The sequence below is a fragment of the Mirounga angustirostris genome, unplaced genomic scaffold (genome assembly GCF_029215605.1).
Source record: "Mirounga angustirostris isolate CCGP_5_RB_7025 unplaced genomic scaffold, mMirAng1.0.hap1 SCAF_1, whole genome shotgun sequence".
Taxonomy (NCBI): domain Eukaryota; kingdom Metazoa; phylum Chordata; class Mammalia; order Carnivora; family Phocidae; genus Mirounga; species Mirounga angustirostris.
The window spans coordinates 214,654,021-214,681,241 of NW_026991709.1; the positions used below are offsets into that span (position 1 = coordinate 214,654,021).

Consider the following 27,221-nt stretch of genomic DNA (forward strand, 5'->3'; position numbering starts at 1 on the left):
ATCCCCTTTCTCACTGCATCCTGACCCTCTCCGGCCTGAGCCTCCCCACGGAGAACTGTTTGCCTAAAATCAGCCTCCTCCACAATGCAAGCTCTTGACAGTTGCTCAGTGGATTACTAGGAAAGAGGGAGGGAGGAAGGGGGGAGAAAGGAACGGAAATAGGGGGGAAAATCCACCCTGTCCCCCAGCAATACCAGGCCAGGGACCACATCTGCTTTAGCTCACTGCTGCATCTGTGCACCCAGTAGGCCCTCAGTCTGTGTGTGGCAAATGATTGAATGAATGAAAGAATGCACCAGCGAACTTCACCGTCCTCCCGGATTCTGGAGAATCGGGGTTTTATTTCGTCAGAACTCCTGGCCCCATCTGTCCTCCTCTCTCACTCCTTCGGGAAATCTGCTCTCTGGTGCTCCACTCCCAGGGGGTCAGGAGGCACAGTTGCCTCTCCTCTAGAGGTATTTGAGCTTTCAGTCGGAGCTGCAGCCTTACCCCTGTAAAAAGCAGCGTCCCAGGCAGCCGAAAGGACATGGAAAGTGAGGCCAAGGCTGGGGTGTTGCCAGGAAAAGGCTGTGTGACTACGCGTGGGTTGCTGGCCCTCTCTGGCCCTCCGCATCCTCGTCTGTAAGGTGGGACTCTCCATAGCCCCCTCAGGTATATCATGGGAATTCATGAACTCATGAATAAAGAATTGTCAGCGGAACATCTCTCTCTCTCAAATCACTTGGAGTCTTTGAAAAAGCAAACAGCCTTTTGTGTTTCCCCTTTTTTAACCCACTTTGAATGTGGCCCGCAGGTGCCTGACCCCTTCTAGCTTTGATCATGGGGACACCATTTGGGGAAGCTGGTGTGGGAAAGGGCCCCGTTGGGGTTCTCAGTGCGGTAAGAACCTTGTAAAGAGGGGTGCCTGGGTGGCTCAGTCGTTAAGCGTCTGCCTTCCGCTCAGGTCGTGATCCCAGGGTCATGGAATGGAGCCCCGCATCGGGCTCCCTGCTCCGCGGGAGTCCTGCTTCTCCCTCTCCCACTCCCCCTGCTTGTGTTCCCTCTCTCGCTATGTCTCTGTCAAATAAATAAATAAAATCTTTAAAAAAAAAAAAAGAACCTTGTAAAGAGGTTGAGCTGGTTGCCCCGTTGCCCATCCCCCCACCTGGGAAAGCCAAACAAAATCCCAGCCTCCCCATAAATCCCAAACAGCTGTGGATTTCAGGGAGGAGGTGGGCAGGCAGCGACCCCTTGTGTTCCCTTACCCCTGGAGGCAGGCCCATCTCCCTGGAGAGACCCCGGGGGGGCCGGAACAGGCCAGCGCACTGACACAAGCAGGTGCCCCGGTTCACTTTTGTGGAATTGGGTTGGATTCGTGCTGCCTGCAGCCAGGCCTCTCCCCCCGGCCCCCACCGTGGGGGCAGGGAGGCAGACGGGCACATGCCCATTTTCGAGAAGTGTTAACAGGTTTACAAAGGAGGGGTGACTTGCCCACGGTCCCCTGGCTTCGCACCTGCAATGCTGCAGCCCCCCACCGGTTCTGAGGGTGGCCCAGCACCCCCATCCCACGCCAGCCGCTGTGGTGGAAGAGAACGCGCATCCCGAGCTGGGGCAAGTCAACGTTCTCGCGGGATGGTGTGAGCTCAGGAGGGGAAACCGAGGCCAGGAGACACGCAAGCGGCAGCGAGGGGCAGCGCGTGAGCAGAAGCCCAGCCGTCTGCGGGAGAGAGCGCAGGGCTCCCGGGCGGAACTCCCCACCCGGGGCTCTCCCGTCCGCGGAGAACGGACCCCAGCCGCCAGGGCTGTACCATGTGACCCCCCAGCCGCCTCTGATTGGCCCAGAGCAAGCCCATCCAGCTCCGTCTCCGGGGCTGCTGAGCGGGAGGGGTCCCAGACGGTGGTGGTCCTCTGCCGTCGTGTGGCTTCGCAGGCGTCTGCCTCCCGCGGTGCTCAGACGCATTGCAGGTGCACAAGCGCCCGGCGCGCCCAGGCCTCCTGGGACCCTCCGTGCTAAGACCGGGAAAGCCCCGCAAACCTGAGCAGGGGACGGCAATGTGTCACACGTCACCGAAGATCCCAGATGAGGAGCTCCCTGACCCCACTCCTAGGGGTCCAAGGCCTGGGCGAGGTACAGAGTGGAATAGTGCCTCCTCCAAACGCACATCCACCTGGAACCTCAAAACGGGACCTTATTTGGGGGCGCCTGGGTGGCTCAGTTGGTTAAGCAGCTGCCTTCGGCTCAGGTCATGATCCTGGAGTCCCAGGATCGAGTCCCGCATCGGGCTCCCTGCTCGGCGGGGAGTCTGCTTCTCCCTCTGATCCTCCCCCTCATGCTCTCTTATCTCCCATTCTCTCTCTCAGATAAATAAATAAAAAATCTTAAAAAAAAAAAAAAAGGGGGACCTTATTTGAAAATAGGGTCTCTGTGGAGGTGATGAGTTGAATTCAGACGAGGTCACGCTGGATTAAGGTGGGCTCTAACTTAACGGCTGGTGGTGTTATAAGAAGAAGATACACGGGGCGACTGAGTGTCTCAGTCGGTGAAGCACCTGACTCAGATGGGGCTCAGGTCATGATCTCGGGTCCTCGGATCAAGCCCCTCGTCAGGCTCTGCGCTCAGCACGGTGTCGGCTGGAGATTCTCACCCTCAGCCCCACCCTCTGCCCCTCCCCCACGCGTACTCACTCTCTAAAATGGATTTTTTTAAAAAAGATTTTATTTTGACAGAGAGAGAGACACAGCGAGAGAAGGAACACAAGCAGGGGGAGTGGGAGAGGGAGAAGCAGGCTCCTGGCTGAGCAGGGAGCCTGACGCGGGGCTCGATCCCAGGACCCCGGGATCATGACCTGAGCTGAAGGCAGACGCTTAACGACTGAGCCACCCAGGTGCCCCAAATCTTTTTTTTTAAATAAGGAGGAAAACAACGAAGAGAGAGTGGACACTGGAGGGGGTCAGCCACAGGCCGAGGGACTTCTAAAGCCCCAGGAGCTGGGAGAAGCTGGAAGGACCCTCCCCTGGAGCCTCCAGAGAGAGCGTGGCCCCGCAACACCTTGATTTCAGGCTTCTGGGCTCCAGAATTTAGGAGGATGAATTGTTTCAGGCCACCCAGTTTGTGGTACTTGGATGTGGCAGTCCCAGGAAACTCCCATAGATGTGGACCCAGATCGGCCATTGTTACAGGTTGAACTGTGGTCCCCGAAAAGATATGTGGAGATTCCAGGCCCCCATACCTGTCCGAGGACAAGGGGTCGCGGGGTTGGTTCCTGCTGAGGGAGAACCTGTCCCAGGCTCCCCCAGCTTCACGGGGCTTCTCCCTGTCTGGGTCCACGTGTCCCCTTTTTATTGTCATATTGGGTTGGAACCACTCTACGCCTTATGGTCTCACCTTACCCTGAAAAATTACTCCTTCGATGACCCTGTTTCCAAAGAAGGTCACCTCCTGGGGTCCTGGGGGCTAGGACTTCAACATATGAACAGAAGGGTACGCAATTCAACTTGTCACAAAACACACAGAGGTATGCACACATCCATACACGCACACAGACCAGCACCCACTGCGCTCCACCTGAGGGCAGAGCCCAGGCCCTCCAAGCCCCAAACACGGAGGGACAGCCTGAGACAGGTCTGTGCCTCCTGAAGGGTCCCAGAGGGACTGAGCCTCGACTGCTCGCGGCTGTGACCAGCTCATTGACGCCTCCCTACTGACCCCTGCGCGCTTGTCTCCCTGATAAACCTTTTGCCCCCAATCTTTACATTGGGCCCAAACAGGTCACAACAGAGAGAACCCAGCCACCCTCTCTGCAAAAATGAAGAATGCCACTCACCCATTTTTCTAAAAAAAAAAAAAAGTTATTTTTTAATGTTGAAGCATAATGTACAGATTTTTAGATGACATTAATAAATGTTAAATTTTGTCTTAAATTCTAATAAGACTATTAGTATTCAGCTGGGAGAGGCAGGAAGGGCCCTTCCCTGGAGTCTGCAGAGGGGACGCCGCCCCGTGAACACCGACAGCTCAGACATCTGGCCCCCAGGACGCAGGAGCGCTGAGCCCCCCAGTCCGTGGTCATAGGTGATGCCGCCAGCATCCTGCTGTGGATCCCGCTCCGCCCCCCCAGAAGGTGGGAGGAGAGACCCCTGCAGCTTCAACCCTGAGCCCGCGGTTCTTTGATGTGGCCGCCCAAAGGGTCCCTTTCTCAACTTGGGCCTTGGTCTCTCAACTCCAGCCCCATCCTGCGTCTTTACAGGTCACCTGGGAGCTCGGGGCACACACATCCCCGCACCCGGGCCCTGTTTCCCCCCTTCCTGCCCTGTCGCCAGTCCGGTCCCCCCGCCCAGCCCAGGGACACCCGCTCCCCGTCCACCCCTGCAATCTGCATCCCACACATTGACAGGTGCATCCCCACAGCACACCCCACCCCACCCCACCCCACCTCCTGGTTCACTGCTCTAGCATCTGGGGGTGCTTCCTGGGGCCGCCTTAACCCTAACCCTCACAGTTCAGGAGCGCACAGTGTTGCAGGGCTGGTTCCTGCTGAGGGAGAACCTGTCCCAGGCTCCCCAGCTCACAGGGGGAGGTCACCGGTCATCTCGGCGTGCCTTGGCCTGTAGAAGCATCGGCCCATCTTCATAGGGTTTCTGCCAGCCTGTCTGGGTCCACATGTTGCCTTTTTATAAGGACAGCTGTCATCGCTTTAGGGCCCACCCTACTCACCTTAACTAAGTACCCTTGCGACCGCCCCATTTCCAAATAATTTCTCGTCCTGACCTGCTGGGCGCTGGGATGTCAACATGTGAATCTGTGGGGGGCTGGGGGGGGGGGGGACACAATGCAACCCATGCCGTTTGCTTGGGGTTTGGTCTGGTTTCTCTCTGTGGATCTAGTCTCCTTCCTGTGGTGGCAAAGCGTCCCGCCCTCCCTCCCGTGTCCACGTGGGGTGTCCAGGCCGTGAGCCCTGGGGAGGCCCCTGCAGCTGGGCTTCTGCGAGGCCCTCCTGTTTCTCTTGCAGCATGTCTACCATTTTTTCGTTTGGGGCAAGTGATGCTGGTTTCTCATTTTCTGTACACTTCCCTTTTTCAAGTTAAAACAGTGGAGCATAAAAAAAGCTAACTGAAAGGAAAAGCATGAAGGAAACGCACTGTGGTGGCTCACAGTACACGAGGGCGATGCTGTGCGGGGCAGGGTCACAGGCAGGGGCAGCGTGGGGGCGGCGTGGGGCCAGGGCCACAGACTCGCATGCCCCAACAGCCCCGCAGAGGCCCCGTGATGCAGGAAGGACTATGGTATTTATTTCCAGGATACTCTCCCGTAACAAAACCCACTACGAAGTAACAGAGGCGGATGTGCGTGCGGTTCTCCTACCTGGGGCCACACCTGCTCAGTCCTGTGTGCAGCAGGGGACTCGGCCCCACGGTCAGTGCAGCGCACGCCTCTCGGTCGCAGAGGCTGGCTAGGGGGTGTTCAGGGACACCCGGGAGACCCACAGCTTGAGACCTGAGAGGACCCAGGCCCGGGCGCGTCCTCAGGAACCACGGCCACCTTTGGACACCACACGGCGCCCAGCATGAGCAGCCAAAGCAAGCAAGCGTGGGTGTGAGCAAAGAACAGGGCTGCCTGGTCGGGGCTTCTGGAGAGACCGGTGTCCCGTGCAGCAGTGTATGACGCAGAGGGTCCCTGTCCTACCCCGAGACAGCCAGCCGGGAGCCGAGAGGCAGCATTCGGGGCGCCTGGGGCGCCTGGCCAGCATGGGCAAGGAAATGACGAGGGCTCTTCTGGCCGGTCAGCTCACAGGCGTGCTGCCGAGATCCCCGCGGAACATTCCAGTCCTTCGTCTCAGAAGGAGCTACGAGAGCCGGAGGGAGGTGACGTGTCGTTTAGATTGCTCACTAAGGCACAGGTTTGTCACATCTTAACTTCTAGAAGGCCACTCTCAAGAAACCCAGTCTCCTGCTTCCTGCAGCTCGAGCGAGGGCTGCGTGGCCGCGGGCTCCGAGTGGCCGGCCCACCCACTCTGCCCGCTCCTGAGGCTTTCCCTGCATCTGCAGAGGGGAGATCCCAAAGGGGTCCCGCCCCAGCCTTCAGATCCCCACGGCCCCCGTCCCCCACAAAGGGGTTCCGCCCCAGCCTTCAGATCTCGACAGGGGTCCCCTCGACGCTCCCACGGAGAGAGCCATTGTGGGCAGGAAGGCCAATGGCCCCACACAGAGCCCAGCGGGCAGACGGACAGATGCACAGGGGCTCAGATCATGGTGCCCAGGCGGCTCATCGGCCTCTGGCCGACCCCGCAGGGCCGTCCACAAGAGCCCTCTGGCTGCAGGTGGACAGGGACACAAAGGACAAGAACACGGAGGACCCAGCCAAGCCCCTCCGTCGCCCACGGGGACAGGAAGGAGGGGAGGAGAAGGGCTGAGGGTGACGCCTGGCAGAGTCCCTCTCCGTGCCATCAGCTCTGGAAGGCAGGTGGCCGGCCTGCTGCCCCTTCTCCCCGGGGAGGCCTGAGGGCGGCCCGAGACCTCCAGAGGAGGGGTATGCTATGCAGCATGGGAGCCGTCCTGCTGGGCAGCACAGGCTGGACGGTTTCTGGGTGGCGCTTGCGAGGACCTCACTGCCAAAGACAAGACGAACACAAGTGCGGGTCCCCGAGTGCTCGCAGGCTCCGCCGCCCTGGCCGGGGGAGGGGAGGGGGGCGGGCAGCGGGGCTAACCAGCCCCTCTATGGCCACTGGCTGCCGGCTACCGGGTAGCTGGGCACAGTAGGGTACTCGGGCAGGGTATTTCCCGAGAAGTTGTTGTACTGAGCCTCTCGGGACGGTGGGTTCCGCCACGCGCCCGTGTTCCACTCGGTCTGCGCCTTCTGGAAGCTTCCGCCAGCCCCCCGATAGATCCTGTGCACCTGCAGGGCAGAGGATGGGAAGGCAGAGGAGAGAGAACCCAAACTGAGCCTGTGTGTGGCGACAAGAGACCTGCTTGTGTTTAAAGCAGGCCGTCTTGGGTGAATGACAGAAGTCACAGAAACATCTTGGCAGACACGTTAGAAAATGCACCAAAGCCGACATGGCGGACTCAGAGGGCCCCACCCTGATCTACGACCACGGTCCCCCCGCTGCTGACGTGCGTGGCCACCAGCACTGCTTTCCGCCCCAGCTCCGGGGCCGGGCTCTCGGGCCACCCACCGGACACTAGCATCCCATACGTGGCCCAGTCTCCTAGGAAGACGCCCCCAGGAAGGACTGACTCCCCACTGCACCTCGGGGAACATGGGGCAGTGCTAGAAATGCTAGAAGTTCTGGAAAACTCAGCAAGTGAAAAATGGCATTTTAACTGGACGCTCTTGATGACCAGTGAAGCTGAATGCTTTCCCCGTTTCTCACAGGGATCTTTCTTCTCCTGCATGACTATTAAATATCTGTCTCTCCGACCCCTCTCGGTGGGAGTAGGGGGTATGCAAGAGAAAGCTCGCACGGCGGGCCTGAGACTTCCCTCCCCAGAGGGCGGCTCGCATGGCTGGCTCTCAGCGGCGTCTGGAACCGACTCCGGGCTCCCACCACCCTCGCTGCTGGGGGGCTCGGGTCCCTGAACCGTCTGTGCAGACACAAGGTTCGGGCTGAGCGCCTGCTCCCCTCCCAGAGTCTGGGGTCCCGACCCAAGCCGGGCAGAGGGGCCCGCAAGACCGACCCCCGCAGAACCAGGCACTGGGTCTCTGCCAGCCCCCTGGAGACCACACCTCACACACGCGGTCCCATCTCATTTGGGGGGAGCTAAGCGCGTCCTGTGGGACACCCCGGGAGAGGACTCTGGAAGCTCGCGCCTGGTGTCCCTGCCCCCGCCCCCCACGCCTCTGCCCTGAGCTCATTTGGCTTCCTATCCTCTCTGTATAAACCACGGCCATGGGGTCAACCATCTGCTGAGCCCTGGGGGTCCTAACGGCACATCCCCACGCCTGGGCCTGGTCCCAGGGATGGACACAGGGGTCCTCCCACTGTTTAGGAAAAACACACTCTATTTGAGTCCACAAATCTTTCCTCTCTAGCCCTATAAGCATTTTCAGTTAGTATTTGCTTTCTAATTTAGAATGTTTGCTGAACAGAAGTCCCCGATTGGAAACAGTCGGCTCCTGTGTGGGCTTGATCCCGGAACCGTGTTTAGATTCATTCACAGTGTGTCTCCTTTGTGCTTTCTGCAGTCCCCCCGCCCCCACCCCCGACTGTCCACACAGCTGAAAGCCTTTGGGGTGCACATATGGGGGGCGTGGAACAATGCTCCTGTCTTCCCACACAGCCGGGTGCAGGGGGAGAAAGCCTACTAAGCCGGAAAACGGGCTTTCAAAGCTAGAATCTTGTGGCAAAGGGCTAAAGAGATCCAATCACAGCCCACCACACAGCCCGTGCTGGGGCCCAGTGCTGGAGTGACGCCCCGTCCCTCTGCTTTCCCGTGGGGACTCCACGCACATCCACAGGCTCTGACCAACACCTGAGGGCTGCAGGCCTGGTGTCCACCCCCGGGAGAGCCCACAGCTGCCCACCAGCTTCTGCAGAACGAGCGTTCTGCTGCAATCTCCAAGCACCCGGGGCTGTACTGCCCACGAGAACTTTCCATGATGGTGGAGATGGCCCACCAGCCCCACGCAGCCAGCAAATACTTGAGATGACGTGGGTGTAGCGGATGCCCCTGGGTTTTCAGTTTTACTGAATTTTACTTAATGTGAATTTAACTGTACGGGGCGGCAAGTGTCTAGTGGGGCCAAATCGGGCAGCGTGGAGCACACCCGAGGCCACACACGTGCTGGGGCCTGTGGCGGGTGGTGCCCAAAGGCGGGTGTGGTCATCAGCCGCCCACACCATGCTGCTTCCCCAAGCCTGCCTGAGTAGAGGTCAGCTCGTTCCGGGACATTAAGTCTCTCGCTCCTAAAACAGGGATGAGATGAGCCCCCAGAACTCGGGGACTCAGGTGACAGGATGCATGGGAAGATGCTGGCAGTCCCAGGACCCAGGGGCCTTACCTTTATGATCGCGATGGCCATCATGGCAGCTGACATGGAGAACATGATGGCTGGAAGCAGCATGACCACAGCAGCTCCAACCCTGGTCTGGAAAAACCCGATTGCCGCCAGCCAACCACTGCAAGGGGCAAGAGAGAGCATGGGTGCCAGCACGTCGACCAAACAAGGGCCCAGCATCCTCTATATGTAAAGAGCACCAACAAATCAACAACAAAAAAATAAACGCTTAGCAGGGAAATGGGCAATTGGTACGAGGACTTGCAGGGGCCAGTGAACACACGAAACGATGCTCAAACCCAGCAACGAGGAAAACATGTAAGAACGGGGTCTCTGCGTTCCCCTGCCATGCAGGCGAGTGTGGTGTGTGCAAGGGGCTGAGGAGAGGAACCCTGCCCTGGTGGGAGCATGTCCCTCTGCGGGGACAGCGGCAGTTATCTACAAAAAGCCCTACGTGCTCGGGGCACCTGGGTGGCTCAGATGGTTAGACGTCTGCCTTCGGCTCAGGTCATGATCCTGGGGTGCTGGGATCGAGCCCCGCATCGGGCTCCCTGCTCCGCCGGAGGCCTGCTTCTCCCTCTCCCACTTCCCCTGCTTGTGTTCCTGCTCTCACTCTCTCTGTCAAATAAATAAATAAAATCTTAAAAAAAAAAAAAAAAAGCCCTACGTGCTCATTTCCTGCACCCAGCTCTCCTCCTCCTAAGAATTCATGCCCCAGAATTCCTTGTCTTCGTGAAAACCCAGGAGCATCCTCAGTGTTCACCAGCTGCAAAGAACACAGATGTCCGGGGTACCAAAGCCACTCAACGGCATGCCGAGCAGGTGTTGAGGAAGCGAGAGGGGAAAAGAGTTAAAGAGGAGTCAGCACAGCAAGACCCCACGGGACCTGCTCTGTCCTGTACACGTGTGGACGAACACCCACACTTGCCTCTTGGGGTGAGAGATGGGAAATAAGTGTATTTTGGGATTTTATTTTTCTGAACAGGTAATAAAAATACACAGCTCGACCTCCAGGGACTTAGAAGAATGTACAGTAACTAGGAAGTTAGCACTAGTTCGCTATTATTAACTAACCCACGTGCTTTATTCAGGCGTCCCGGCTGTCCTGCGGGCGTCCCTCTGTTCCAGGAGCCCGCCACGCGGCCACATCCACGGATCAGCCAGCCAGGCCCCCATTCACCCGGGCTGTTCCAGCCCCCACGGCCACATACACACTGCCACCCAGAGCCCCGCAGGAGCGTCAACCCCGAGAAGCAGAAGGGTGTGTCCAGCCGCCCCCATGGGAGCCCTGCCACGCCCCACGCCGGAGCCGTAACGCACCTACGGCCGCCCAGTTCACACGAGGCCAAGCCCTGTGTCTCTGGAGGCTGCCTGCGCTTGCATGCGAGCGTCTGTTCCCGCCTTGGGTAGCAGGGCAAGTACTGGGGTGCACTCAGCACGCATGGGTTTCCTGTAAGCATCTTCCAGAGACCATGCCACGCTCCGAACGGAAGGGAAGCTGCGTGTCCTCCCCACCCAAGTGCCTACGTGGGGACGGCCGAGGAGCCCCTGGGCCGCAGCCTCATACTGTGCTGGGCGCTGGGGACGGACCGCCGCCCGATCCCACTCAGCCTGGGGGGGCTGGGAAAGCCACTGGGGGGCCTCAACTGAGTCAGGGAGTCGGTGTGAGGTACAGCCAGGCAGCCGGAGGGCCCAGGCAGGTGCTGGGTGGTCAGAGGCGCCCAGGAGGGCAGAAGCCCTGGCTGTGTGTGTGGGGGGGTGTCACTTTGGGGACTAGTGTCCTCCCAACAGGTCTGGGGCACTGGGGAGGGGCCAGGCGGGCGGAGGCCCCAGCCTGAGCTCTGTGGCCTCTGGGGAAGTAAAGGCACGCACGGGCAGGATGCGGGACACGGAGCCTGCTCCACAGCACCCACCTCCCCGCAGGACCAGGGCGAGAAACATCTCAGGTACGACCCTGGGCGACAGCGCTCGGGCTCTGGCCCCCGCCAGCTACACCGGGGTGAGCGACGGAGGCTGCTGCACACCATCTGCACCAGGAAGAGGCCAAGGCGTCCGCGGCGGGGAGCAGGGAGGATGCAGGGAGGCGAGGAGATGGAGGGCGGGGCTCAGGGAGGGGATGAGGGGCGCCAGGAGCTCCCCCAGAGCTGCTCAGGCCGGAGCTCGTGGGGCTGGAACCAGGGAGAGGACAACAGGGCGTGTGAAAAGACGGAGTGGAGATGCGAGATCCGGGGAGTCTGGCAACTGGTCAGGCCAGCGGCCGCGTCCCCAAACAGCCCCGCGGCTAGCGCACACATGACGTGCGGAGACACGTGTCACAGCCAAGGTGCTAACAGGAGCGCCTCGCGCAGACCCCCCGGGCCCATGGGCACAGACGGGAGCGCACGGCGCGTCCCCCAGACCCCCCCGGGCCCATGGGCACGGACGGGAGCGCACGGCGCGTCCCCCAGACCCCCCCAGCCCATCGGCATGGATGGAAGCACAGCGCGTCCCCCACGCACCGGAGCGTCCCTCGGCCGCGGACAGGAGTGAGGCGCCCATACACGCGGCCCTGGGGACGGACCCCGGGCCCACGACGCTCAAGGAGGGAACCGGACACAGAAGGCCACACGGGGTGTGAGTCCACGTGGGTGACACGCACAGAACGGGCTCATCCGCAGACAGGAAGGGGGCTCGGGGGGCGGGGGGCGGGGAAGAAGGTGGGGAGTGGCCGTTGATGGGGGCGGGGACGCTCAGGGAGGGAGCCAGACACGGAAGGCCACACGGGGTGTGAGTCCACGTGGGTGACACGCACAGAACGGGCTCATCCGCAGACAGGAAGGGGGCTCGGGGGGCGGGGGGCGGGGGAGAAGGTGGGGAGTGACCGTTGATGGGGGTGGGGACGCTCAGGGAGGAATCCGGACATGGAAGGCCACGTGGGGTGTCAGTCCACGTGGGTGACACGTCCAGAGCAGGCTCATCCGCGGACGGGAAGGGGGCTCGGGGGGCAGGGGGCGGGGGAGAAGGTGGGGAGTGACCGTTGATGGGGGCGGGGACGCTCAGGGAGGAACCTGGACACGGAAAGCGACGCGGGATGTGAGTCCACGTGGGTGACACGTCCAGAGCAGGCTCATCCGCGGACGGGAAGGGGGCTCGTGGGGGCCATGGGCTGGGAGGGGGAGGAATGGTGAGTGACGGCTGATGGGCGCAAGGTACTTTGGGGTTGACAGAACATTCTTGAACTAAATAGAAACGATGGTTGCAAAACCTTGTGGATGCACTAAAACCACGGAGCTGTTCACCGTTAAGAGCGAATTTCTGGTCTGTGCCGTGTAGCTCGCTAAAGCCATTATTCTAAAAACCACACGGCAGGGAAATGCAGGACGTTGAAGGCTCCCTCTCCAATAAATCACCTAGAAAGAAAGGAGGGGCGCAAAGACTGGGGAGAGCCTGAGAGAGAAACGGACCCGCAGAAGCGTGCACACCCCATCGGGACATTCTGCCAACGCAAAATGTAGTTCAACGCCACGTGGAATCCTGGACGGGACGTTCATGGAAACGCGGGGGCTCAAAGGACAGCCAGCCACCAGGACAGCAGCGCCACGGCCGCACTGACCTCCGGGGGCGGCAAAGTCATCAGATGCCGACGGGTGTGACCACCGCACTCGGTCCTGTCTCTGCACCTTCCTGAAAACCCCAAAGTGGCCCGACATGAAAACCCTACTACGGGGCGCCTGGCTGGCTCAGTCACTCCCCGTCTCCAGGTACACAGCACCGGGTGTCCCTCCTACCGTCTCCCCGCTGTGGGGGGAGGTCGGCACCCTCACCCCGGCCTCACCCCAGGGCTCAGCCCAGGCCCCAGAGCCTCCTGCTCTCTGCCCCTCCCTCCAAGGTCCTGCCCTGGAGGCTCCAGGAGCAGTGTGAGGGTTGGGGGCCGGAGAGTCAGGACGAGGGGTGGAAGCAGCTCAGGGGTCCCCTCTGCCCCAAGGAGCACTGCAACCGAAATGGGCACGCTCCAAGTAAACGAATCTATGGGGGACACACATGCCTGGAGCGTGAACCAGAGACCCCACAGGAAACGGGGTGTCAGAGCATACGACTCTCCTGTACCAGCACCTCTTCTTCCAGCTTCCTCTGCTCCTCTGGGGAGAGCCTTTCTTGACCTCTGCCAGGAGATGGCCAAGAGAATGCAGCCGCCGCCCCCCGAGGGGATCGTCCACAGGCTGCACGTCATGAGCGTCATCGTAAACCCACCCACAAGACACATCGCTTAGAAATAAATAAATAGATCATAATTTAAAGACTTTCTCTTTCTAATTTTTTAAACTTTCAAGCAGGCTCCACGCCCCACGTGGGGCTGGAACTCACAACCTTGAGAGTTAAGAGCCGCACGCTCCACCGACTGAGCTGGCCAGGCGCCCCTAAAAAGCCCACTTAAAAAGCCACAATTTAGGGCGCCTGGGTGGCTCAGTTGGTTAAGCGACTGCCTTCGGCTCGGGTCATGATCCTGGAGTCCCGGGATCGAGTCCCGCATCGGGCTCCCTGCTCGGCGGGGAGTCTGCTTCTCCCTCTGACCCTCCTCCCTCTCATGCTCTCTGTCTCTGATTCTCTCTCTCTCAAATAAATAAATAAAATCTTAAAAAAAAAAAAAAAGCCACAATTTAAGCGAGAGGGGAGCGTGAAGGAATCCAGGGTGGTTTCTCAGGCGTGAAGAGTAGTGTGGTCTCACGCACTCGGGCGCCCCGGGAGCATGCCCTCTGAGGATGAGCCTGACGCCCCAGGGAAACAGTACCGGTGGCTGCTGGGCGCAGAGACCGGCCGGGCCGCAGCTGCAGCCCACCCGCCCCCTGGCGGTGGGCCACGAGCCTGCCGCCCACCAAGGGCCAGCAGGGCGGGAAGACCCTGGGCTGGGCTTCCAAAGGGAATGTGGTTGGCAGGCCGGCTCCTCGGGGTCCCCACTCCCTGCACCGAGCCTTGGGGAGGCCAAGGGGCTCGGGACCAGTGGGGCCTCCCCGGACCCTCGTCCAGTGGCCCCGCCCCACCTGTGCGGGCCAGTACCTAGCGAAAGAACGAGAGCGATGACAAGCTTTTTACGAGAGCAGACGGGGCTACGGCCCCGACCGCAGGTGCTGTGTTCTCCTCCTCCTGATTTTTCAGGAGAGAAAAACCTTTCAGAGCAGCTCTTTGCCCAAGCTCACCAGCTGGTTGGTCACCTGTCCCCTGCCCTGTTTGGCCAGCATTCCAGCAAGAAGGAAAACTCCTGAAGTCCCCTTTCTGCAAGCCGACCCCCGAAGAAGGTGCACACCACCCCTGTCCAGTGTGGAAACCAGGGTGGGGTGGCACTGAGCAGAAAAGAGCTCGCATGGCAGGCCTGAGACTTCCCTCCCCAGAGGGCGGCTCACATGGCTGGCTCTCAGCGGTGTCTGGAACCGACTCCAGGCTCCCACCACCCTCGCTGCCGGGGGGCTCGGGTCCCTGAACCGTCTGTGCAGACACGAGGTTCGGGCTGAGCGCCTGCTCCCCTCCCGGAGTCTGGGGTCCCGACCCAAGCCGGGCAGAGGGGCCCGCGAGACCGACCCCCGCAGAGAACCGGGCGCTGGGTCTCTGCCGGTCCCCTGGAGACCACACCTCACACACACGGTCCTGTCTCGTTTGGGGGGAGCTAAGCGCGTCCTATGGGACACCCCGGGAGAGGACTCTGGAAGGTTTTGCCTGGTGTCCCCGCCCCCGCCCCCCACGCCTCTGCCCTGAGCTCATTTGGCTTCCTCTTCTCTCTGTATAAACCACGGCCGTGGGGTCGACCGTCTGCTGAGCCTGGGGGTCCTCCCGGCACATCCCCGCGCCTGGGGCCCCAAAACAGCCCTTCACTGGCCCTCCAGACCCAGATTTGGGAGGGCAACAGCCAAGAAGAAACCCGAAACCGAGGGTCCACACAGACCTCATCTGCTCACCGGGCAGGAAGGAAGCAACAGGGGAAGGCTGTGCTGAAAACAATCCCGGGGACAGCAGAAGGTGACTCGTAAACTTTGAAAAGGGGACGGAAAACACAGAAAAGAACAGACAACAGGAAGGAGCCGAGGGGCACGCTCAGGATGTCACGAACACCCTAAGGGATGGCAAACGAGAGGCTGCACAGGGCACACCTGAGCAGAGACAGGACTCCAGAGCACAGACAAGGCCGAGCACACGCACGCGCAGCCTCACATGTCGCCCACAGGATACTCGACACCAAAGACACCACCCACTGACAGCCAGCAGCCCGACAGGCACCCACATTCTCGTCCTGGGACCTGGGACGTGTCCCCAGAGGGGACCCTGTCACGGCCCCGAGGAGGGGGTGACCCTGGGTTTCTGGGGGGCCCGGCGTCCTCACGAAGTCCTCAGGAGAGGGAGGCAGAGGATGGGAGTCCCAGAGATGGGCATACCCCACACTGCTGGGGGTGAGGATGGGGGGGGGCCGTGGGCCAGGAAGAGGCCGGAGCCGGGTCTCCCGGGGGGGACCAGCCCTGCCCGCGCTGGGGTTTGGTTCCATGAGGCCCACTTCAGACTCCTGACCCCAAAAGTGTGAAGTAACTATTTAAATCACTAAGCTTATTGTAATCTGTGACAGCAACCACAGGACTAGGTATAAAACCTTAAAAGCAAACAGAAAACCTGCTCTCCCTCGGTGGCAGTGTCCCAGGAGACCATCCCGGGGAGGCCCTTGTGCTGTCCGCTGAGCTGCTCCTCCCAGACACCCCCCAGGCCCACTTCCCAGCCTTCCTGAGTGCGTCCTGGGCAGGAACCTCAGGGGCAGGCCCCGGGTGCGCGTGGGCAGCAGACTCCAGACCCAGCCCCGTGGGTGCCGCCCCGAGAGCTCACGCACGAGGGCACACGCGCCTTCTCTTACGCCCTGGGAGACTCGGGCTCTGCTGTCCCACAGTGAACGCGCGTCACACCCCTGCACTGCAGCCCGGGCTCCCAGGGGCCTGGCTCACCATGCACCCCATCCCGTGAAGCCGATCGCCTGGATGACTGTCAAGACAAACTGGGCTGCAAAGACGAAGAAGAACGCCATGAAGTTGAAGGAGCTGTCGGCTCTAGAGAGAGAGAGAGAACAGCTGTCACGGCAGCCCACGTGCGGCAGGGCCAGCGGGGACGGGGCTGCCGCCCTCCCCAGAGGCGCCAACCCGAACGCGCCATCCCACGCTGCTCAGCCTGGGCTCGGACTCTACGGGGCCACCACACGGCTTCTCTGGGAAACACTGCGCCAACAGCTTCCTGGCTGCAAAGGGGTCTGAGAGATCTCAGTGTGAGCGACGACGCTCATGTGGGTGCTGGAGGTTAACCCGGGGGAAGGCGTGTCGCAGATTTAAGGGGCTCTGCATGCTCCCCGGAGGACGGGGGGCAGCCGCCAAGGGGCTGCGGCGCAGGCCACTGAAGCAGGACGGGGCCTGCAGGACCCTGAGGGCAGTGGGAGGAGGCAGAGCGCTCACAGGCCGTCAGCAGGCCCCTCGCGTTCCTGAACGAGGCAGCCGGAGCCAACCCAGAACCTGGAGGAACGGCCTGTCTAGTTCCAGCACACACGTGGGTTTCTAGGTCTTGTCTCCAAGGAGGGCCTCAGGGACACTGTCTGATGGACTCTGAGAGCCCGGGATTCGGGAACCATCTAGAGGCAAACACTGCAGCTCCCGAGTAACAGGGGGCCCGCTGGGGGCGAGTGTCCACAGACAGGAGCATCCCGTGGCCGTGAGCAGGAGCGAGGCACCCACGTGCACGGCCCCGGGGACGGACATCGAGCCCACGACGCTCAGGGAGGGAGCCAGACACAGAAGGCCACACGGGGTGTGAGCCCATGTGGGTGACATGTCCAGAACAGGCTCATCCACGGACAGGAAGGGGGCCCGTGGGGGCCGGGGCTGGGGGGTGACAGCTGACGGGGACGGGGTTGCCTTGGGGGTGATGGAATGTTCTGGAACTACACAGAAGTGATGGTTCCACAACCCCTTGAAGACACCAGAAACGCTGCTACGAGTAGGTGAGCAGACAGATGAGTTAGTTACTAAAAGACAGAACAGGCCCTCGTTGGCCGTAGTCTGCAGCCCCTGGATATGAGCTGTCCCCAAACCCAACAGAACGGTTCTGGGCACGTGCGCAAGACGCCAGGCCAGCGAGGGCGCAGGCCCCGAGCGTGCGGTCAGGCGTCTGGCTCCTGCCGGTGCTGAACACCAGACACTCCCCGAGGCCCCCTCAGAGATGCAGCCCGCCCCACGCCCCAACTTACCGGAAGGCCTTGTACACAGGCCGGAACCAGCACACGTAGCCACAGGGGGAGAAGAGCAGCAGCCAGACCAAGGCCAGGCCAACGTTGGCCCCCGAGCCACCACCGATCCACCAGGCCAGGCAGGCGATAAGGTTGACCCCCAGGGTGGCACAGTAGACTGGAGAGGGGGGCGAGGAGGGTGAGCGGGGACGGAGGGCGGCAGGCCAGGACCCCTCCCCCCCGCCAGGCTCTGGTCAGCATGGGAGTCACGGAGCCAGAGGAGGACTCGGGACATCACTGTATTAGAAAGGCGAGGTTCAGCCCAAAATTCGGGCAAACTTTGTGGTGCGGGCTGTCCCGGGCCGGGGTCTGAGTGGTGCACAGGGAGGTCCCGCCCCCGCCCCAGGGCTCACACAGCCACAGCCGGTAGATTCTCTTCACCAGAAGCTGGTGCTCGATGGGGATCTCGTCGGAGATGTTCTGGTAGAAACAGGGCTTCAGGGGGATAAACTTGGGCAGCGGCGGGAAGTTGTTCTCCTTTTCTGCAAGGACAGAAAACACCAGGGAACGAAACCAGGCGGGGAGCCTCAGTGACAGCCCCAAACACGTCCCCGTCCCTGTCCTCAACCTGCCACATGTCCCCTCAAGCAGCAGAGGGGACCTTGTCACGGCTCCCGAGGAGGGGGTGACCCTGGGCTCCCAGGGGGCCCGGCGTCCTCACGAGGCCCTCACGAGGGGGAGGCAGAGGGTGGGAGTCCCAGAGATGGGCAGACCCCGCGCTGCTGGCGGTGAGGATGGAGGGGGGGCCGCGGGCCAGGAAGAGGCCGGAGCCGGGTCTCCCGGGGGCCCTGGGGGGACCAGCCCTGCCCGCGCCGGGGTTTTAGGACTTCTGACTTCACAACTTGAAATGGTAAATGTGGTTTATTTTTTTTTTTTTTTAAGATTTTATTTATTTATTTGAAAGAGAGAGAGCATGAGCAGGGAGAGGGAGATGGGGGAGGGGGAGAAGAACAGAGAGAAGCAGGCTTCCCACTGAGCAGACGCGGGGCTCGATCCCAGGACCCCGGGATCATGACCTGAGTGGAAGGCAGACACTTCACCGACTGAGCCACCCAGGCGCCCCAGAAAAAAGTGGTTTAAATCACTCTGCCGTGGTCATTCCTGAGAGCAGCCAGAAAAGACATGCAGACTCGGTGGCAGAGCCAAATACCGTTAACACCTGACTCCAGAGAAGATTCTGGCACTCTGAATGCATGAGCTTCCTGGGGCAGCTCTGACAAATGACCACCAGCCAGGAGGTTCCAACCACAGGACTTTATTCTCCCCGGTCCCGGAGCGCAGAAGTCTGAGGTCGAGGTGGGGCAGGGCCACGCTCCCTTGGAGGCTCCAGGGGACAGTCCCTCCTGGCTCTCCCAGCTCGTGGGGGCTCCAGGCGTCCCTCGGCATGCAGCCCCATCACCCCATGCCTGCCTCGGTGGTCACGCGGCCACCTCCCCTGTGCGTCTTTATGAGAACACCCGTCGTTGGATTATGGCTACCCTCCTTCAGCGTGAGCTCCTCTTTACTAACATACACGCAACGATTCTGCTTCGCAATAAAACTCTACTTCACGGGTACAGGGGTGAGGATCAAACACGTCTTTTGGGGACAGGACTTAGCCTGCAGCACAGTATGGTCAGTGATACCCCTCAGCCTTTCAACATCACCCCTATGGCAGGACACATCTCCTGAGCACCTCGGAGGACCAGACTGTGAACAAAAGACGGGGGGGGCTGCCCTCCTGGCCAGGGGGAGACCAACAATAATCACAATGAACGAGCAAGTGTGGCATGCTGGAAAATGCTGCGTCCGTGTTGGAAGGGGGCACCAGGGATGTGTGTGCTGGGGGGTTGCTTAGCTGTGCTCTAAGAGGAGGGCAGGGGCGCCCGGGGGGGCTCAGTCGGTTAAGCATCTGACCCTTGATCTCAGCTCAGCTCTTGATCTCACGGTCGTGAGTTCAAGCCCTGCACTGGGCTCCATGCCGCGTGTGAAGCTTGCTTAAAAAGAGTCGTCAGGGGGCGCCTGGGTGGCTCAGATGGTTAAGCGTCTGCCTTCGGCTCGGGTCATGATCCCAGGGTCCTGGGATCGAGTCCCATGTTGGGCTACCCCTGCTCAGCGGGGAGCCTGCATCTCCCTCTCCCTCTGCCTGCCTCTCTGCGTACTTGTTCTGTCAGATAAATAAATAAAATCTTTAAAAAAAATAAAAAATAAAAATAAATAAACAAACACTCCAAAAAACAAAAGAAACAGGCCAGTGCGTTCTGGCCTCAGTCTGAGTGCCAGCTGATCGAGAGGCAGTGGGGAGATCAGGGCCGAGGGGTGGACAGGTGGAGTCAGACCACACCTTACTGGCCACGGAGAGGCCACGGGCATTTACCACGTGACACAGGAAGCCACAGCGTGTCCCAAGCCCGAGCAGAGAGGGGAGTCGATCCCACTCTGAGCTTGCCGGCTCCAAGCCCCTGCGATCAGATGTGGGAGGAGGGCCTCCCCGGCAAGGACTCACAGGCTCCATGCCACGGTCTCCGGTCACTACCCTTCAAGGCTCCTGTCGAGGCCCCAAGAGGACCCCACCTGGCCCGCGGCCCCCTGCCCCCCCTCCTCCCAACGTCTGACCCCCACCCCTCCTGCAGCTCACAGCAAGAACGGGGCGATGCTTCCAGCGGTCAGGCTGCCAGCACACTGTGACACGGAGGTGGGAACCCCACCCCCAAGTCACACACCCTCTGAAACCCTGCTTCTCAGCAGGTAAGAAGCCCCGGGGCAACATCCTGTGCACACTTAGAACTTGGGCACCCAGAGCCCCACCCCACCCTCCACCTGAGTACAGGGGCAGATGCTGGGACGGCAGGGGTGGAGAGGCGTGGGGCGACCGTGCGCGGACGGTGTGCGCTCCTGGCGCCTCACCGTGGCCTTGGGGCCCCAGGGCCGCCCTCACTTTACCTGCACGCTCCATCCCTCCTTCCGAGCAGGACGAGGTGGGCACACCGTGAGAGAGTGAGAGTGTCATCTGACGCGTGTAGGTATGACCCCAGACGCCCGCACCTCACACGTTACGTTGACGACCACGACCAAGTGGGCCCCAAGGCAGAAAGCCCGGCCAGGCTGACAAGTGCCATGGAAACGGGAATCTCTCTCTCATCCGGCTCAGAGCGAGGAAGTGACCCCAGCACCCTCCATGCAAGGAGGAGAATGGTGTGTGCCCCCCCGGGGGGGGCATTAGGGTGGGTCTGGCCACTAGGGGACACTTCCCAGAGGATCCCCCGCTGCAGGGCCTCTGGGGGACACTCACCAGACATTTCCGCTGTGACAACTGGGCGGGGCAGAAGCCTACGGCCACCTGGAGGGGAAACAGCCATAGTCAGGAGGTCCCCGAGGCCGTCGGGGACCCCGACCCCAGCTGCGCGCCCAGCAGCAACCGCAGCTAGAGACCTCACCTTCAGAGCCCCCCGGGCCGCGTCTGTGCTGGAAGGAGAGGGGTCGGGCTGCTGCCCCAAACACACCTGGCCGGAACCAAAACGTTTCTGGGACCCCGTGGGCCCACCCCGCCTCCTCGTCCCGCCTCCTCGTCCCCAACCCCCCCAAACTTCCTCTTTATCCATGAACAGCTGCACGCACCTCCTCAGGGCCACTGAGAACGGGGTTCGCGCTCACTGCTGTGGAACATTACACAAGTCACACAGCCTCTCTGGTCTGCACTTCTGTCCCTGCGAGGCTGACAGAGCTGACAACCTCGCCACAACCCAAGTGGGGCAGCTGGGGACGCACCTGGCACCCGGTGCCCTTCCTACATGGAACCAGGTGAGCTGGCGTCACGGAGGAGCCCCGGAGAGCAGGCTGCGGGGACTTTGCCAGCTCCCTCGGGGCCCTGTGCTGGGCACTGCCATCTCCAGGACATAAGCCGGGCTCATGTGGCCATGACCGCCTCACTGGGATGGGAACCCATGGACGACTTCCTCACCCAGTCTATGTAACAAGGTTCCAGCGACACTAGCTCCCAGGGTCCACGCCCCCTCCCCAGGAGACCCTCTCTGGCCCGGCCCAGTCCTCTGTGCCCACACGCCTGGTGGGCTCACAGCCACCCCACTGCCCGTCCACGGCACTGGCCTGTGGGCAGACCCCCTCCCCCGCCCTGTGCCTAGGGCTCAAGGGGAGGCTCAGAGCAGGGATGAACTGGGCCCCACAGTGGCCCCATGATCCAAAAATGCACCTTTGCCAGACAAACCCACATTGGTTCTAGCGCTGACGGCTCTGCGGCTGATCCCCCCGCCCCGCCCTCCATGAAGAACGGGAAATGGGATGACAACCGAAGAAGCCTTTCGGGGAGCTGATTCCAGGCTGACAGGTGTGCCCCCGTGTAAATACCCACTGGCCAGCCACACCCTTCCAGACCCAGGACACAGGCAGGGAGGCGCCCGGAAGGGGGGCACTCTTCCCCCACTTGGCTCAGAAGCTCCCCTTCCCGTGCACAAACCCCAAACCTTGGCAGAAGTGGTCACCCAACCCAGGTGCCCTCGGCCACCATGGTCCCCTGCCACTGTCAACAGACGCCAACCTGGTTTGGGGCTGTTTATTTTCACAAACAGAGCCGTCTCCTGACACCCGGGACGGAGGGGATTCTGTCCCGGCAGACCCTCGGGCTTGGGGCAAAAGGTGGCTGGCTGGAGAAGTCCGAGTGCCCAGCCCCCCGCCCAGGCTGGACCCCACGAAGCTCAAGCCCAGGGAAAAGCTCAGTCGGGGCAGAAACGCGTCCCCACACACCAGCGGGAACAGCGTGGGGTCCGGCCTCGGGGTGGAGACACGCGTCGTCCTTAACACTGACCCGCAGGGTCACGGCCGCCTGGGCGACAGTGAGAGAGGCGGAGGCCTGCCGGGGATGCCTGAGGGGAGGCTGAGCCGCTGGCGGCAGGGCAAGCTCCAGAGGCAGCGGGCACGGCCGCCTACGAGCCAGGGTCCAGCCGGCGGCACTGGGCCTCCAGGACCCCACGGAACACCTGGAAGCGGTGGTTGAGATCAGGCCGGGCGTGGATGCGGAAGCGGGTACCCAGGGCGCCGTCGGGTGAGGGCGCCCCATAGAAGACACGCTGCACGCGGGAGTGCACCAAGGCCATGGCACACATGGCACAGGGCTCGCGGGTGATGTAGAGGTCGTAGCCAGTGCACACGTAGGGCAGGCTGTCCGCACACACGTCCCCGTCCTCGTCCAGCTTGCGCACAGAGCCCACGCGGACGCCCAGGGGGGCGAGGGCTGGGGCGAAGGAGCAGGCAGGGTAGGGGCCGAGGTGATAGGCGCCCCGGCCCTGGCCCTGGGCCACCAGGTCAATGCACACCATGGTGGCGTGCAGCAGGGGGCTGGCCGTGTTGCTGCAGTCGTGGCCGGTGGCCAGCACGCGGCCGGAGGACGGGTCCACCACCACAGCCCCCACTGCCCTCAGGCCCCGCGCCGCCGCCTGCCGCGCGGCCCACACAGCCCGCTCCATGTGGCCCTGCATCGCCGTCTGCTCCTGCGTGGAGAACAGCCGCCCAGCCAAGGCGCGAGTCACCTGCCTATCCTCGTGGAAGGACGTGGGCCAGTGGGCGCGCGCCTCCTCGAACTGGCCCCTGGTCAGGGGCGGCCGGGCTGGCACCGGCACCAGGAAGGGCTGCCCCAGGCCCCGGGGGTCCACGGCCGGCTGCGGGAGGAGCTCAGCGAGCGATCTGGCACCTGCGGCCGGCCCCGCCAGGCACAGCAGCAGCTCCAGTGCGTGCGGTCGGCGGGCATCGCGGCTGGGCCGCACCCTCTTGAGGTGAGGCTGGGCGCGCAGGGGGTGGACGGCCGACACCTCCCGGAGGAGGCGTGACGTCTGGCGCTTGTCGAGGATGGGTGCGGCGTAGGCCAGCACCAGCTCCACGTCTTCGGACTGCTGCTCGGACAGGACCGGGAGGGCTTGCCACGGCTCGGGCTCTCGCTCAGGGCTCCGGGTCTTCTCATCCCCACGCTGCTCCATGAGGCCCGGGGCGGGGTCCTTCCGCAGCACGGCTCCGACTGTGGGAGACAGAGATCGGAGCAGAGCATCATCCGTCAGGTGCAGAAGGCCCGGGTGAGCCGGAGGAGTCCGTCCCAGGTCCCAGGAGCGTGCGGCATCTGAAGGCTCGTCCGAGAGCTCGGCCCGCAGAGAACGCATCACCGGCCATGCTCGCGCTCAGATCCTGCCAACTCTTGGTTTGCAGAACTTAAACCATCACTGACAACTTTGTCCCCCGTGACACGTGTCACCGTGAACAGGCACACCGGGTCTCGGAGACTCAGTGAGAAAAAGCACGAACGGTCTCGTCAACTGTCTTCATGTTGGCCGCGTGCTCAGGTGACAACACTAATTTCACCTGTTTCTTTGTGCACTTTTTGGGACGGTGGCTTCTAGAATGTTTCACGTTATGTCCGTACCTCGCATTGTGTCCCTGTCGGTCAGGACCGGCTTGGATAACGTCAGACCTCAATTACTGGTCATCTCGACGTGACTCTGGAGAATCCTTGTTGCCACCGTGTGCCCACACCACACGGCCTGCTGGCGTCCTGCAGTGGACCGCCCCCCTCCCCGCCCCTCCCCGTGGACAGGGAAAGGCTGCAATTGTCTGACAACTGTGGGCTTCTACCTTTCACGATGCGCCTCCCAGCACGCTCCTCTGCTGCACAGAACCGCGGGCATTCATCAGCCAGGCCCGCTGGAGGACACGGGACATCCTCGCCCACCGTGCTATGTCCTGAGCTCACGCTACAGTCTGGTTAAGCACGCAGAACCAGGGGTGCTGGTGGCAGCCACGAGGACTGGAAGGCGTAGAGGGCCCCCGGTGCCAGGCAGGGCCCACCGGAGGGTCCACGGTGCCGACTCTGAATCTGCTCCCAGCACACACCATGCCCAGGACCCCACAGCCCGCATGGGCCGCAGAAGCTCCCAGTCTCCATGGCAAAATACACGTCTCACTTGCTCCTCCAAAAGTACAACTCTGTCCAATGAAAACAAAACAGGTGACAAGTAAAGGAGCCTGCCACTGGGACACTGCTGGCCGGGGTGCCGGCTCCTAGGTGGGGTGGGTAAAAACCCCAGCAGTCACTGTCCAGCCAGCAGCTGCTCCACTCCACGCCCAGCCACACGCCCAGGAGCACAGAGAACACACGTCCACAAAGAAGCCTGCACACGCCTGCTCACGGCAGAGCGTCCACCAGCAGCCAGAAGGTGCGCTCACGGCCCGAGTGTCCTTCGATGGATGAACAGATACACACACGGTCCCCCACACGCAGGCATGTTACTCGGCCATGAACAGGAGCAAGGCGCCCACGCACACTGCCCCGGGGACGGACCCCGAGCCCACGATGCTCAGGGAGGGAACCAGACACAGAAGCCACACGGGGTGTGAGTCCACGTGGGTGACACGTCCGGAACAGGCTCATCCACGGATGGAAAGGGGGCTCGTGGGGGCCGGGGGAAGGGGGACTGGATGTGACTACTAATGGGGATGGGGCTCTTTTGGGGGGCGGGTGGAATGTTATGGAATAAGACTGTGATGACAGTTCCACAACCCCACAAATGTCCTAAAAACCACAGATCTGTCCGTTTTAAATGGGTGAACTGCCCCTCAGTGAAGCTGCTAAAAAAAGCAGGGAGAAGTAAGGACGTGGGGAGGGGTAAGGACACGGGGCAGTTGCCAGGTCAGCAGCCTCCAAAGAAGGCCCAATGCCTCCGATGACAGCTGCTGGTACCGTAGCCGCCACGTGTCCTCCCAATGACCCAGGAGGGAGCTTGGGGAACTGGCCCCTTTCTGCAAGACAAGATGCGGCTCTGTGAGCGGGAAGGACGTGCCTGGAGCCACAAGGCAGGGAAGGCGACTCAGGACCTGACCAGGCAGTCATTCAACCGCTCTCAGACTGCCTCCTGAGCCCACTGCACAGATACGGAAGACAGCTTCCGCAGACGGGGTCCCGCCTGAGCTCCCAGGCCCAGCGTCCGGAGGGGAGAGCCAGCCCGGGGGCAAACAGCGTCCACAGACCAGTGTTCTGTTTCAACACGCCAGGGATGTGGAGTGGGCCGGGGGCCGCGGGGCACCTGGGCTCCTCTCTTGTCCGCTGCTCCGGATCGAGCCCCAGCCTCCGGCACCTGGCCGCCTCCGCACTGCCCGCACACACCCTCGGCTGTTCTTGCCAGCCCGGTCCCGTCCCTGGCACCCCCGGGGCAGACACAGCCTGCTCAGAACAGCCCGTTCACCTGCGCTGTCGCAGCGCCTGTCTCTGGCCCCGGAGTCCTGGGCCGGGAGCCCACAGGGTCTGGGGGGCCAGAGACACAGGACCCTAACACAAGTCCCCTGGGCAGCTTAGGGCCCCCCGCGGCCCCCTCCGCGATCGGGGTACTCCGGGCGCTGGGAGCAAGCCGGAAATGGCACCGATTCAGGCAGTGCAGTCGCCCCGCAAGGCAACACCCCGTAAACTCACTCAGGCCCGTCTCACCAGGGGACTCGGCAGGCAGGCCAGAACCTGGGTGGGACCCCACCCTCAGCGGCCCCCTCCGAGAAGTGGGGACCCAACACCGTCACGCAGGGCAGTCTGGGCCAGGAAGGGACGCAGGCCCCACGGGGCCCCACACGAGGCCCCCGGCCCGGCGACGCCCTTGCGGGGCGGCCGGCGTCCCGGAGGGCTCCTCGGAGGCAGCGACTCGCAGCGCGCCCTGGAAGGCAGGCGGCCCTGAGCAGCACCGCCAGCGCCGGAGTCCCGGGCCGCCCGCAGCGCGCCGGGGGCTGGTTCCAGGGCGCTGCCCTCTGAGCCCCTGACGAGCCCCCCCTGCTTATACGGACTTGGCCTACGGCGGGGCGTCCTGCCACGCGCCCTTCCGTGCACGAAAGTTCCAGAACGTCGGGCATGCGGGGTGCGGGAGGGAACCCTTCTGCCCGGAGCCACGGCAAGAGAAGACCCCGAGCACTCACACCGCCGGTAAGCGCCGGGAGGGGCTCACGTCCACCGACGTGGAAGACGCCTGCGGGGCGGGACGCCGGTAAACGCGCGGCCCGGAGGCAGGGGGCTGGCCGCGATGCCCCCAAGCGCGCGCGCGGGGGGAGGGGCCGAGCGGAGCAGCTGGACGCACGGGGCCTCCAGCCCCGGCCGCAGGGGCGCGCGCACGCGCACAAGGCCTACGGGCGCGGGCAGCGGCCCGCGCGCACGCGCCGATGCCCCCGGCGGCCTCCTCGCGCCCGGCGCGGCCGGCGTCCCCCGCCAGCCGAGATACGACCCCCCGCCCGTCGCCACCCCGGCTCGCCGTCCGTGGGAGCCCGGGTCGCGAGCGCCGAGCCCCCGGGGCCCCGCGCTTACCTGACGAACCGCAAGCGAGCGCAGCGCCTCGCGAGTCTTAGCAACCGACCGCCTGCCCCGCCTCCGCGCGCGCCGCGGGGCACGACGGGAGCGTAGTTCTAGGGGCGGGGTCGGCGGGGAACAGGGGCGGGGCCGGAACTACAATCCCCACAAGGCTGCGCGCCGGGCCACGGAGTGCCGCCCATCTCCCGAGCACGGCTCGGGAGACCGGCCGGAGCGCCGGGAGCGCCGAGTAGAGGGTTCGAGGTCCGGGGAAGAGGACCCTGGGGGCTGTTGGGGAAATCCGGCTAGAGAGACGGAGGCAGAAGCGTACGCGACACCCTGCAGCGCTCCCCGAGCGCAGTTTGCTGCTGCCGCGCGGCTCCAGAGGGGCCGCGCGCCGAGACCTGCGTGGTCAGGTTCTCATAGTGGTCTAGGACTGGGCGACTCCTGGCCTCAGTTTTCCCATCTGTACAGTAGGCGAAGGTCCCGGGACCTCTTGACTCTTTAAGGCAAAACATGCTAATTTTATGAGCAACTCCAGGGATTCATTCTGGTCAAACAGATTTATTAACCCAAGGATTCTCTACATTGGGCCACGTTTGGGGACATTTGTGGTGGTTGTGACCCGGGGGCGGGGGAGGGTGCACTTGGCATCAAATGGCGTCAAAACCTGG

The 27,221-nt window shown here is 62.3% G+C and overlaps 2 protein-coding genes across 4 annotated transcripts; both read right to left on the minus strand.

Moving 5' to 3' along the window:
- Positions 1 to 5,349: 5,349 nt before the first annotated feature.
- On the minus strand, positions 5,350 to 26,652 carry SCAMP4 (secretory carrier membrane protein 4). 3 transcript variants are annotated; one of them, XM_054505069.2, is made up of 7 exons: positions 26,566 to 26,652; positions 20,524 to 20,571; positions 17,606 to 17,734; positions 17,214 to 17,370; positions 15,928 to 16,029; positions 8,978 to 9,095; positions 5,350 to 6,871 (listed from the first exon to the last, which is right to left on the minus strand). In XM_054505069.2, exons 2-7 carry the CDS (start codon positions 20,528 to 20,530, stop codon positions 6,692 to 6,694), a joined length of 693 nt encoding a protein of 230 aa, XP_054361044.1. In that variant the 5' UTR covers positions 20,531 to 20,571; positions 26,566 to 26,652; the 3' UTR covers positions 5,350 to 6,691. The 3 variants fall into 3 exon arrangements, with proteins under 3 accessions (XP_054361044.1, XP_054361045.1, XP_054361043.1); XM_054505070.2 differs by lacking the exon at positions 26,566 to 26,652 and adding an exon at positions 26,184 to 26,274; XM_054505068.2 differs by lacking the exons at positions 20,524 to 20,571; positions 26,566 to 26,652 and adding an exon at positions 20,175 to 20,313.
- ADAT3 (adenosine deaminase tRNA specific 3) lies at positions 22,128 to 23,858 on the minus strand. Its single transcript, XM_064574819.1, has one exon. It carries the CDS (start codon positions 23,393 to 23,395, stop codon positions 22,172 to 22,174), a length of 1,224 nt encoding a protein of 407 aa, XP_064430889.1. The 5' UTR covers positions 23,396 to 23,858; the 3' UTR covers positions 22,128 to 22,171.
- Positions 26,653 to 27,221: the final 569 nt, after the last annotated feature.